A 12,331-nucleotide genomic window follows, 5' to 3' on the forward strand; every position below is an offset into this window, starting at 1 on the left:
AGACTAAAATACGACGATCTGTTAGCTCCATCTGGTGCCTTACTTTGCATTACAATTTTTTTGTATCTTTCCTTAGTTTTTTTCCCAAGAATCACTAGAAATTTATTAAAAAGTCAAGTTTTATGCCTTTTCTAGTTTTTTATCCCACTAAGTGAAATTCTGCCAAAGCTCAGCACATTTAGCTTTCTAAATCTCGATTCACACAACATAGGATAGGAGTTGCTCTGGATTAGATGCGCTACGGATTACAAAGACACATAGACGTGCTTCCTCGTCTTGAATACTCCAGCCAAACTCCCTGGGGTTACTCACAGAAAGAGATTTAAGCACCTACAAGCCTAGGCGGGTGGCATGGGGCAGCGTCAAACGCTCCTTGGGAAGCAAACCTTTCGTAAATGTCCCTTTACGATGTGATCCGTGTTCACGTAGCACAAAGCCCCGATGCGCCTGCTGCCTGCTCACAGCAGCACATCTAGCAATAAGGGGGAAAGAGGGCAACTGCCGAGGTCTCACCTAAAACACCTTCTTGGCTATTATATGAAGGCCAGCAAAACTCTTGTCTTAACCAGGGGACTGCGAAGAACAGTACTAATATGTAAGCCTCTCCACCACAGTTTCAGACCTGGAAGATGAACCCTGCAGCACTCCTCGGGAAAAATTTTTATGGGCGAGTGCCACCTGGTGGAACATCGGCAAGACTTTTCACACCAAAAAAGCTGTTTTAAGGTGGTCAGGACCTTTTCAAACCAGAGATTTTCCATCAGAAAAAAAAAACAGCAAAACGTTACCACGAAGGTGCACCCAGCAGCTGGGTGGACGTGTCCTTGGTGGGCACCGAAGTGGCCCAGCTCTAATCCCTGCTGCCCTACGCGTTACACCGGTGACGCCGACAGACCAGGAAGTTTTTCTATTTTTAATTAGTACCTTCACAAGCGCAACTATTTTGCATTAAGTTCAAAAATAAATTATAAAACTTCTTTCAATTCTGTGTCTCATATACCATATTTCTAGACTTTCAAACTTATAATTCCCTAAATATTCAAAATACACCTGCTAGGTATGTATCACATTCAACACAAAACTAACAGCATGAACGAACTGCACCTTTGTGGTGCGTCTTCTATCCTAGGAAAAGCGTGACAGAGTTGGGTCCACGCCACCGGATCTCAAAGATAAGGGTAGGGATTGGCACACATGTCCAAATCAGGCGAAAAACTATAGGCCTCCGTTATAACTGAATGGATATTTCTGCTCCTGGTGCACTAATGGGCGGCAGTTGCAGCCTCTCAAAGCCAAAACTCTGCTCAGAAAGCCCGGCAATCCCCACGGTACACCAAGGAAAATCCCTCATTTCAGGCCCAGTTCTGATTTTGCTCATCACTATTGCGGGACAACAGCACTTCTGTGGGATAAGTGACCGGAAAATCGGGTTCATCTTTTCATATGTTTTTTGCCCAACTTCAAGGAAATGTGCCTTTCTAAGCTTGTATGATTTACAGACCACCACGGGAAGTAGACGTGTTACTGGAACTTAGCCGGCAATCAGGCTGTGCAACTGGCACAGAAGCGTGGCTCCAAGCCCATCCCACATGGCTTTAATCAGGAAGAAGACCCCTCGGTTTAGATTCAGTGGCATAAATAGGACACTCCATCCTAAGAGAACAGTGGACACATAACATTTCAGAAAACTTTGCTCTGTCACAAAGATGATGTATTTTGCTACTCCTGTTTTCAGCCCACTGAGTTTTGTGCTTGTGCGAAACACGGTGTTGACTGACACCGGAGCATCTTTGCTTAATTTGGAGCTGCCACCAAACAGATACGCTGCTTCTGGTTTCATTTGCGCGTTTGCTCACCACTTCTTTGCCTTCACCCTCCAAAAAGGCCTCAGCGAGGAGAAGGAAGAATTACTCGGGCTGAGCACATCACACGCGTGTTGCATATAAAGAATTAAGTGGATTAGCCGTACCACGATGGTTGGTTATGGCTTCAAAGGAAAATATTGGCTGCACCTACGTAAATGTCGAAGTGATTTAAAAAGAACCATTTCCCAGAAGTACAGGTGCACAGCTGACTGTAGCTATGAGGGCTGTGAAAGGGCAGTAATTTCTTTTAAATTAAAATTATATATAAATAAAAAGGTAAAAGGAAAATCCAGGAATGTGCCAGGGATCTCCCACCCCCCCAGGAGCTCCGGGCTGTCCACCTGCCGTTCCCCAGCCCCGGGGGGAGACCCGGGAGGTGGGGGTCCCGCAGCCCATCCAGGCGCTGCAAGGAGAGGCGCGGAGCAGCGGAGCCGGGCCCGGGGTGGCGGGGGGGGGGAAGGACACCCCCGGGGCGGTGGCGGGGGGGGGGGGTTAGGACACCCCCGGGGCAGGGGGGGTTAGGACACCCCCGGGGCAGGGGGGGGAAGGACAGCCCCGCGGCGGGGGAGCCGCGGGGGCGGGGGAAGGGGCCTCGCCGCGGCCCGGCGCAGCCCGCCCCCCGCCCGGCAGCCAAGGGCCGACCCCGGGCTGTGCCCGCCGCGCCGCGCCCCGTCCCGCCCCGTCGGGGGCGGCGGGGGGGAAGGAAGGGAGGGAGGGAAGGGAAAAGGGGGGGGCGGGGGCCGCCCGCGGCCGCGTTACGCACGCAGTGAGCTCAGCGGCCCGGGACCGAGGGGCGGCGCGGCGGGGGGCGGCGGGCCGCGCCGGGGGTGGGGGCGGCCCGGGCAAACCCCATAAAGGGCGGGAGCGGCCGCCCCGGCTGCCGCAGTCACCCCGCACGGCCCAGGCGCCCGGAGCGCAGCGAAGGGGGCTCGGCCGGCCCGGCGCGGAGGGCCGGGGGTGGCGTTCGCTCCGGTTTCGGCTCCGCTCTGCAAAGACGGGAGGCTTCTCGGAGCTCGCCTCCCCGCCGCCCCGCCGCGGGGCCGTGGAAGTGCAAGCGGGACCGTCCCGGGGCTGCCGGAGGGGCGAGCGGAGACGCGCCGGAGCTTCCTCCGCGACCGCTGCCGCTGGGGAGAGCTGAGGAGGAGGCGGGAAGGAGGAACGGCCGCGAGTCAGAGAGGACGGACAGAGAGACGGACAGAGGGGAACGGCTGCTCCCCTTCGCAGACCCTCCCTCCCCGCCACCGCCGCCGCGCCCCGGCCATGGGGAAGCCGACGCCGCCTCTGCAGTGACCGCGGGACCCGGCGCCCGCCCGGCCCTCCCCGCCCCTCCGCCAGCAGAAAGAAACTGAGACCCCCCCCCCAAAAAAAAAACCTGAAAGCAAAAAAAATCCAAAAAAAAAAGAATATATCTCTATATATATTTAGAAAGCCAAATAAATAAAAAGGGCTCCGTCGAGCCGTCGGCCGCAGCAGCAAGCCTCCCCCGCGCCGAGCTCGGCGGCCGCGATGGGGCCCGGGGGGCGCCTGCCGGTGCCGGTGCCGGTGCCGGTGGCGGTGCCGGTGGCGGTGCCGGTGGTGGCGGCGCTGCTGGCGGCGCTGCTGGGGCCGTGCGGCGCCGAGCCCCCGGCCGAGCGGCGGGCGCTGGTGCTGCCGCGGCGGCTGGGCGCTGCCGGCGGCCGGGAGCGCTTCCGCCTGGAGGCCTTCGGGGAGCGGCTGACGCTGGAGCTGGAGCCCGACAGCAGCTTCCTGAGCCCGGACTTCACCCTGCAGTACCTGGGCGGGCGGCCGCCGCCGCCGCCGGAGGAGGAGGAGGAGGAGGAGGACCTCTCCCGCTGCTTCTACTCGGGCACCGTCAACCGGGACCCCAGCTCCGCCGCCGCCCTCAGCCTCTGCGCGGGGATGCGCGGCGCCTTCTCCCTGCGGGGCCGCCAGTACCTCATCCAGCCGGCCCCCGGCACCGCGCACCGCCGCGGCGCCCACCTCCTCCGCCTCCGCGGGACCCGCCGGGCCGCCCCCGCCGCCCGCTGCGCCGTGGCCGAGGCGGAGACGGAGACGGAGGCGGCGGCGACGGAGCCCGCCGGCCACCCAGGTACCGTCGGGGCGCCGCGCCGCCCCTCGCGGGGACGGGGAGGGGAAGGGAGGGCAGGGCGAGAGAGGCGGGGGGGGGGGGGGGTGGGGGGAACCTGCCTCGCCCGGCGCCCACCTGCGCCCCCGCCCCGACGGGGGCTGCCGGCGGGGCCCCGGCCGGTGCTTCCCCCCCACCCCCGCCCCCAGGGCCGGCGGCGGCGGGGTGCGCCCAAGCCGGAGTTGGGGGGCGGGAGCCGGGCGCGGGGCCGTGGGGTGCATCCCTCGGGTGCAGCTCCCGAGCGCCGGTGGGGTTTGGGTTCTTCTTTACGGTGGCCTCTTGCAGATGGATTTCTCTTGTTGTGCTCACCTGCGCTTTCCCTCCCTCTCTTAATGCAGAAACGAGAAACAGAAGGAAGAAGAGGTTCGTGTCCAGCCCCCGCTACGTGGAGACCATGCTGGTAGCCGACCAGTCCATGGCCGAGTTCCACGGCAGCGGGCTGAAGCACTACCTCCTGACGCTGCTCTCCGTGGCGGCCAAGCTGTACAAGCACCCCAGCATCCGCAACTCCATCAGCCTCGTGGTGGTGAAAATCATGGTCATCTACGAGGAGCGGAAGGGACCCGATATCTCTTCCAACGCGGCCCTGACTTTGAGAAACTTCTGCAGCTGGCAGAAGCAGCACAACCCTCCCAGCGACCGGCACGCGGAGCACTACGACACGGCGATCCTCTTCACCAGGCAGGTGAGGGACGCGGAGGTCAAATCCATGCCCACGCCCATTGCTCCCCACCCCCGGAGGCCCCCTCTGCCCGGAGACCTCTGGAAAAGTGCTCAGGGGCAGTCTTGTGTCATCACAGCTTCAGCAAAGCAGGCTGAAAATGAAATGAACTGCTTTTTATTTGGTCGCTTATTTTGCTGTTTGAACCATCTCAGGTGAAGCTCGCAGTACGTGCGACGTATTTCTGCCTCGTGTATTTTTAGCAGATTTAGTATGGAAATTATGCATTCTATTTCTACGTGTAACCCTTGTGTATGTTCCAAAGACAGATTTTTGCCATCATACCCATTGAAGTGTTGAATATTTATGCTCTTTCCATAAGTAAAGGCAAACTGCCAGGGCTGGATGTCTCTTGCCAAGGTTAAGTCTCTGATCTGATTAATAATGAAACTGCCTTTTTTTACAGGACCTCTGCGGTGCCAAGACATGTGATACTCTTGGGATGGCTGATGTGGGAACAGTTTGTGATCTAAACCGCAGTTGCTCTATCATAGAAGACGACGGTCTGCAGGCTGCCTTTACAACAGCCCACGAACTAGGTATTTGAAACGTCGGATGGCCATTTGACGTGATTACCTGAAGCCAGCTCGAGGCCGTAGGGCCAGGAGCTGCCCAGCTCACGCCGCCCGCGGGGCTTGCCCTGCGGGGCGCGGAGCACCCTGCGCTCCCCGGCGCAGGCGGGAGGAGGCAAAGCTTTGCCTTGCAGCAGGGTTGGGCCGTGCAAAGCAAATCCCGTCTGCACGGCATTGTCTGCCAGAGCTGGGTGTTTGGCTGACTGCAGAAAAAAAAAAGCATGGGAGAAGCCTGTGAGGGGAGCGAAGATACAGTGCCTTCTGCTTAAAATTTGGCAGTATTCAGATTTAGGTTATTATTTAAAGGCCAGGCTATGAGCAGCTGTAGAATAATATTTAAAAGAGTATTGGTAATGCATAGGACAGACTTCCTAAAATCACAAACTTTCCTTTTTCTTTCTTTTTTTTTTTTTTTTTTTTTTTTTTTTCTTAAGGCCACGTGTTTAACATGCCTCATGACGATGCAAAGCAGTGTGCTGGTATTAATGGAATAAGCCGGGATTTCCACATGATGGCATCTATGCTTTCCAATCTGGATCGCAGCCAGCCGTGGTCTCCATGTAGTGCCTACATGATTACAACATTTTTGGATAACGGTCATGGTAAGATTATTAAGCTTTCCATTCATGTGGCATTTAAGCTCTTGTGCTTTACTGCTTCGCTTTTTTTTTTTTTTCTTAACAGAGTGCTTTCTCCTACAGCATAGAGTTAACCTATTACATGCTGCCAATGAATTTAAAAGACCCTTAGTTTTACAAAAACAGTGGCACAAATTGCCTCAAAGACTTCTGTTACAAAGAAAATGCTTGAAACTGAACTCACTGACAGCATCGTCTGCCTTTTTTTTTTTTTTTTTCTTTTTTTTTAAACTTTTCAGGTGAGTGTTTGTTGGACAAGCCTCACAAACCAATCCAGCTTCCTTCTGACTTGCCTGGCACGTTGTACGATGCCAACAGACAGTGCCAGTTTACATTTGGAGATGAGTCCAAGCACTGCCCCGATGCAGCCAGTACGTGTACGACGCTGTGGTGTACTGGCACTTCTGGAGGACTTCTTGTGTGCCAAACCAAACACTTCCCTTGGGCAGACGGCACCAGTTGTGGGGAAGGGAAGTGGTGCATGAATGGCAAGTGTGTGAATAAAACTGAGAAGAAGCATTATGATGTAAGTATTGAACAAGAAATCGGAATATATCTGGGGTTGCAGAGTAGCACGGGTAATGGTAATGCTTCAGTGGGAGTAATCAATTAAAAGGGCTTGAATAAATGGAAGCAGATAGCTAATAAATTTAGAGCCCTTTTTTTTTTTTTTTTTTTTTTTTTACAAGTGGCTTAGGTAAAAATGAGCATGATTGTGTTTTTTGTGGTTTGGTTTTGCTTTTACTGTATTAACTTCTTTATTCTGCTTTTGCTTGTTATTCCAGACACCGGTGCATGGGAGCTGGGGGTCCTGGGGGGCATGGGGAGAGTGCTCCCGGACCTGTGGCGGTGGGGTGCAGTACTCCTTCAGGGAATGCGACAACCCCATCCCAAGGAACGGGGGGAAATACTGTGAAGGGAAGCGAGTGCAATACAGATCGTGTAACATCGAGGACTGCCCGGACAACGATGGTAATCTTTTCCCCATTTTTGTGGCAGAGGAAGGGTGTCTTGTGGAAGAAGAGCATGTATGGAAGATGATCTAATGTCCACCTGTCTTTCTTCTGCCTGCAGGCAAAACCTTTAGGGAGGAGCAATGTGAAAAGCACAATGAGTTTTCCAAGTCTCCCTTTGGAAGCGGACCTGCAGTGGAGTGGACACCCAAGTTTGCCGGTGTCTCGCCGAAAGACAGATGCAAGCTGGTCTGCCGAGCAAAAGGAACAGGATACTTCTTTGTTTTGCAGCCAAAGGTATTTCAAAACTATACCTCTCCCATCTAATCATGAGTAGGGCTTTTATTTCCTCTAACTCTTTCTGTGAAGTTAAGAGTCAAGCAGTGCAGAAATCTGAAATTACGTCTTTTTCATATTTAAACTAGATTCTTCCTTCTCCTCTTCCTACATGCACAGCTTGATCAGTGCAAGCACGCTTTAAATATTCTGGCAGAGTCCTTCCAGTTATTTCACACGTACCACCTCTTCCACCCACTCCACCCTAGTTTCCTTTCCCCTCCTTCCACCAATTTGATTACATTGAGATATGTTTGGAAAACTGTGGGGGTTCTTTGCCAAAACATTGGTGCTTTTTCATACCAGTTACTAATATGCTGACAGCTTAAAATAAACAAAAGGGAAAATATTCGTCTTGCATAGCTACTTGAACTCACTGTCATAAGATGTTGAGAGCCAATAACTACCAGGGTGATGACACAGATGTTTTTTGTAGAGCAGTACTCCTACATACACTGAATACCATTACAGGTATTCAAGGATACATTGAACACCATTAAAAGCAATTTTGGTCCTGTACTTTGAGGACATGACTACCTTCTAGTGACATTAGAAAACAATTTTCTTTCTCTATATGAAATCAGTCAGACAGTTATGTGAGGTGTTTTGGGGGGGTGGCGGAGGGGGGGAGGGATGTTAATGAAAACTGAAGTTGGTTGTTTTCTCCTGTCACCATGGCATCGCTTTTGCACATGAGATGAAGTAGCGCTACACACCTCCCAACTATATATGGCTGCTCCGGTTTTAAGTTTCAAAGGCTGGAAAAATGTGGGTGCTGCAAGTCTCCCACCCGTCCATATTTTGCATTTTGTATGTGTCTGTATTACCCTACTTCAAAGCAATGTGCATCCTCTAATCAAACACCCTGCTGCTTGTTTCCTGCAAAGGTTGTGGATGGTACCCCGTGTAGCCCCGATTCCACCTCCGTCTGTGTCCAGGGGCAGTGCGTAAAGGCTGGCTGCGACCGCATGATAGGATCCAATAAGAAGTTTGACAAATGCGGTATCTGCGGTGGCAATGGATCCACTTGCAAGAAAGTGTCCGGCACGCTTGTCAGAGCAAAGTGAGTATATGACTGCTGCCAATACTTTGTTCTGGTGAATGTTTTACAGGCGTAAGCTTTGGGTTCCCCGGTCAGTGAAACGTTGCCCCGGTTTATTGTTGGAACGGAGGTTTGATCTGTCAGAGCCGTCTGACTGAAGACAACTTACAGTGAGAACCCAGCTAAAGAAAGCCCCTTACACCTGGGCACACCTCTGCCATAGCAATAATGTGGGATGTGACTTTGCAAGTCCCTTAATCCGTTAATTCGATGGGGTCGGCAGCTCGTGATCTTAACGCTTCGGCTCCAAATGAAATCCAGTCTTGCACCGGGCAGCTTCCTCCCTCGCCCGGGGAAGAGCAGAGCACTCAGTTTCTCTCTTTTCTCTTGGGCAGACCCGGCTACCACGACGTTGTCACCATTCCAGCCGGGGCGACAAACATCGAGGTGAAGCAGCGAAACCACAGGGGCGCGCGGCACGACGGCAGCTTCCTCGCCATCAAAGCCGCAGATGGCACCTACGTCCTCAACGGCGATTACACCCTGTCGACGCTGGAGCAGGACATCACCTACAAGGGCAGCGTGCTGAGGTACAGCGGCTCCTCCGCCGCCCTGGAGAGGATCCGCAGTTTCAGCCCTCTGAAGGAGCCTCTGACCATCCAGGTCCTCACGGTGGGGGACCTGCCGCAGCCCAAGATCAAGTTCACCTATTTCGTGAAGAAGCCCATGCAGCCTGGGTCAGAGAAGGCGCCCAGTAGGAAGAAAGAGTCCTTCAACGCCATCAGGGAGATCATCTCCTCCGAGTGGGTCATCGAGGAGTGGGGCGAGTGCTCCAAGTCGTGCGGCTCGGGCTGGCAGCGGCGGGCGGTGGAGTGCCGGGACCCCCGGGGGCGGCCGGCCGCCGACTGCGCCCGGGAGCTGAAGCCCAGCGACGTCCGTCCCTGCGCCGACGTGCCCTGCCCGCAGTGGCAGCTGGGGGACTGGTCGCCCTGCTCTAAGACGTGCGGGAAAGGTTTCAAGAAGAGGTTGTTGAAATGTGTTTCTTACGACGGCAGCATGCTGCCGCAAGAAAGCTGTGAGCCTTCCAAGAAACCGAAACACCTAATAGACTTCTGCAATGTGACGGACTGCAGTTAAATAGTATAAGTTGGGAAAGCTAAATTTTTTTTATTATTTTATTTTTTTCCTTCAGAACAATGCACTGAAAAAAAAGAGGGCTAGAGGCAGCGCATGTGTTTTTGCCTACGAAATCCATGGTGAGGAACCGCTGAGGTGGGACAGTGCAAGTAGCTTTAGTTGGCGTTGCATCCTAAAAATATCTTGCCAACTGAAAATCTGATAGGGTAGCAGAGCCATGTCACTCACACGTTTTCAGCAGATAAGGCCTGAGGGCATTCTGAATGCCTTTTTTTAAAGTCTGTTACGAATTAAAACATGAGCAGTGGCCAAACAATGTTTAAGCAAACATTTTGGGGTTCAGTAATTTCTCCCTTCTTTCGGATTTATATTGTGGTACTGATCAAGTCCCCATGCCTAGGAAGGGGAGGGAAAGGGGAGTGGAAAAGATAGCTTAAAATAATTGGTCAGGGCTTACCTACCTCACGAAGGGAAAAAAAAAAAAAAGGATTGGAAAAGGAGCTTTAACTGTCATTCATGGCTGCTATTGTTTCAGAGAATAGTTTTATATAAAAATAAAGCCATATTCTCTACCTGTAAAGGGTAAGAAATATCAAGGACAGTCAGTCAACTCCACAAGTAACTAGAATGTCATTTTTTTTCAAGTATCTTTATGTCATCCCAATGTGCCTGTCCATGTCTCTCGTCCACTCTGATGCTGTTGTGGTGACATATGTAATCCAGAGGCTAGAAAAAGTGGAAACGTTCATGGAGCAGATAGCGTCTCTGAGTAGTTGCTCTCTGTGCCTTCTGCACACCTTCCACTGGCTTTTCTGATTCAAGCTCAGTCCTACCATCCTGTCAAACAGGCAGCTGGCATTTGTGAGCATTTGACTCATGCTTTCACATTCAAATCTTTTACCTTACCCCAGCCAATTGAACTTACTTGCATTTGGGTTAAAAAAAAAAGACCAGAGAAATCCTGCTATGAATGGGAACCTCTCCAATGTGGCCTCTGATGGGTTCGTAGTGCTCAAATCACTGATAAGGCGGGAAAACGAAGCTGAAGGATAGCAGGTCCATCCACAGCAACACGCCAACATTCGCATAATTAAAGTTTGTGCCAGTCCATAGACAATGAGAGAATATGGCTTTCCATATGTATATAGTAAAATATATTACTATAGATTTTACATACTTTATAAGTATTTTATATTTCTTTCCCTTCTGGGAAGGGTTATAATTTGTAATAAATGCATATAATGAGCGTATTTATTTTTATACTTCTTGTCTAATGTGATCTTCTAAGTTATCGCTTTTTTAAAAGGACATATAACAAGGATAGAGTATTTATACAGTATAATATGATACTAGAGGTAATAAATGAACCCTATAAATTTTGGAAATGGAGCGTCTTTATTTCACTGGAGTAAAACTAGTCCATCAAGCAGAAAGAGCTTGGAATCTAAGGCAATGTTACAAAAAAAGCTAAACCACATTTTTCAAAATGACTGGTAGCTTAGGCTACTAATTGACTGTGTTAGTGAAGGGGTTTGGAAAACTCTACCCATAATGTCATATACCACGTTAAAAGGGGTAATTTTGTATTTTATTACTTAACCACTAACAGGGTGCTCAGCACTGTTGTTTCATCTTTGAAAAAAATGGAGTGCAACTAGACTGATGCCACTGCTTTTAATAAGTGCTTACAGAGGGAGTATTGCTGTCAGTGGTGTCTATAACCAACAAAATATGTACAAAAGTAGCAGTTTTACCTGCTCCGTTTAATCTTACCCGACTGGGAAAGAAGCATTCAAAATTTAAAACCATTAACTAGTAGACAGAGGTTTCCCTCACAAATTTCTGGAGGACTTCCTGATCATGCTTTTCTAATTAGAAGTACTGTATGAATGAGCTGTTCTAATGCTCTTGGTAACACGTTTTATAATGTTAAAATACATACTAAGCATCAAGAAACTGATTTTTGCTCCCTCATTTCTGATCTCATGACCACTGCAGTTGAGGGAAAATCTTCTGTTGAACTTGGTAGGATTTTTGCCATGGAATTTGAGACATCAGTCATTTATGAATACTTTTGGCTTTGTGTCATGTAAAAATCTATTAAAACTTCCTTTGCCAATGTTTGGACTCTGTCTTGCAGAAATAGTTCCCATTTTATTCCATGGATAAAATCCTGGCCCATCTAAAGCACAAAGAAAAATTCTCATCACGTCACACCTCATTGAGTATTACTTTGTCTTTGACATGCAAAAATACTGGGGAACAGTTTACTTCTAACATTATTTAGGAGGGAACCAATCACTTCTTGGTATTATAAATACTTAAAAGTATTTATAAATACAACAAATATGTATTTATTTGTATATATGTATATATACATGCATTTTTTACTACAGCAGGTTAAAATCGGGAATACATACATTTTCAAGAGAAAAAAAAAAGTATTTTTAATTTTCTGCTGTTGTTCTTTCTCCTTGTAGACTTCATATCCTAACACGTAGCTGTTGGTGTTGCCTGAAATACTCTTCTGTTTAAGAGCCCAAAGAGCTAGAGCCCTGAAAGTGCAGGACCCTGCCATATCTACAGAACTGTCAAGGTCCCGCGACTGCTGTGTCATGGTGATTGCCCAGATTTGCTCTCACCAATCTAGAAGAAACATTCAAGGCAAGGCTAAGAAAGCCCCCGCAGAGGAAACAGCTCCCAGATCTACCCCTATCAAAGCAAGCCCAAGGTGCTGACATACTCTCACTTCTTGCAGTAGCGCCTAAGGAGGCTCTTGGGGGAGAAAAATGGTGTTTCACAGCCACCGTCTTTCATGCTGAAGGGAATTTGGATCCAATCAAATGCAGCAAATTCCCCCTTTTTTAACAAAAGTTGCTGAAGTGTTCTGCATTTCCAAAATGCTTCGGCCCGCATTACCTAGCTTAGATCAGCCCCGTGGT

General features: G+C 50.5%; 1 protein-coding gene across 1 annotated transcript; it reads left to right on the plus strand.

Annotated features, from left to right (window-relative positions):
* Nucleotides 1–2,682: 2,682 nt before the first annotated feature.
* On the plus strand, nt 2,683–10,774 carry ADAMTS1 (ADAM metallopeptidase with thrombospondin type 1 motif 1). The gene is made up of 9 exons (XM_042788587.1): nt 2,683–3,954; nt 4,329–4,675; nt 5,118–5,250; nt 5,718–5,885; nt 6,161–6,447; nt 6,707–6,893; nt 6,996–7,171; nt 8,098–8,273; nt 8,648–10,774. The coding sequence occupies exons 1-9, from the start codon at nt 3,372–3,374 to the stop codon at nt 9,387–9,389; spliced, it is 2,799 nt and encodes a 932-aa protein (XP_042644521.1). The 5' UTR covers nt 2,683–3,371; the 3' UTR covers nt 9,390–10,774.
* Nucleotides 10,775–12,331: the final 1,557 nt, after the last annotated feature.

Source organism: Tyto alba, unplaced genomic scaffold, assembly GCF_018691265.1.
Source record: "Tyto alba isolate M040663 unplaced genomic scaffold, T.alba_DEE_v4.0 Super-Scaffold_14, whole genome shotgun sequence".
In the NCBI taxonomy this organism is placed as follows: domain Eukaryota; kingdom Metazoa; phylum Chordata; class Aves; order Strigiformes; family Tytonidae; genus Tyto; species Tyto alba.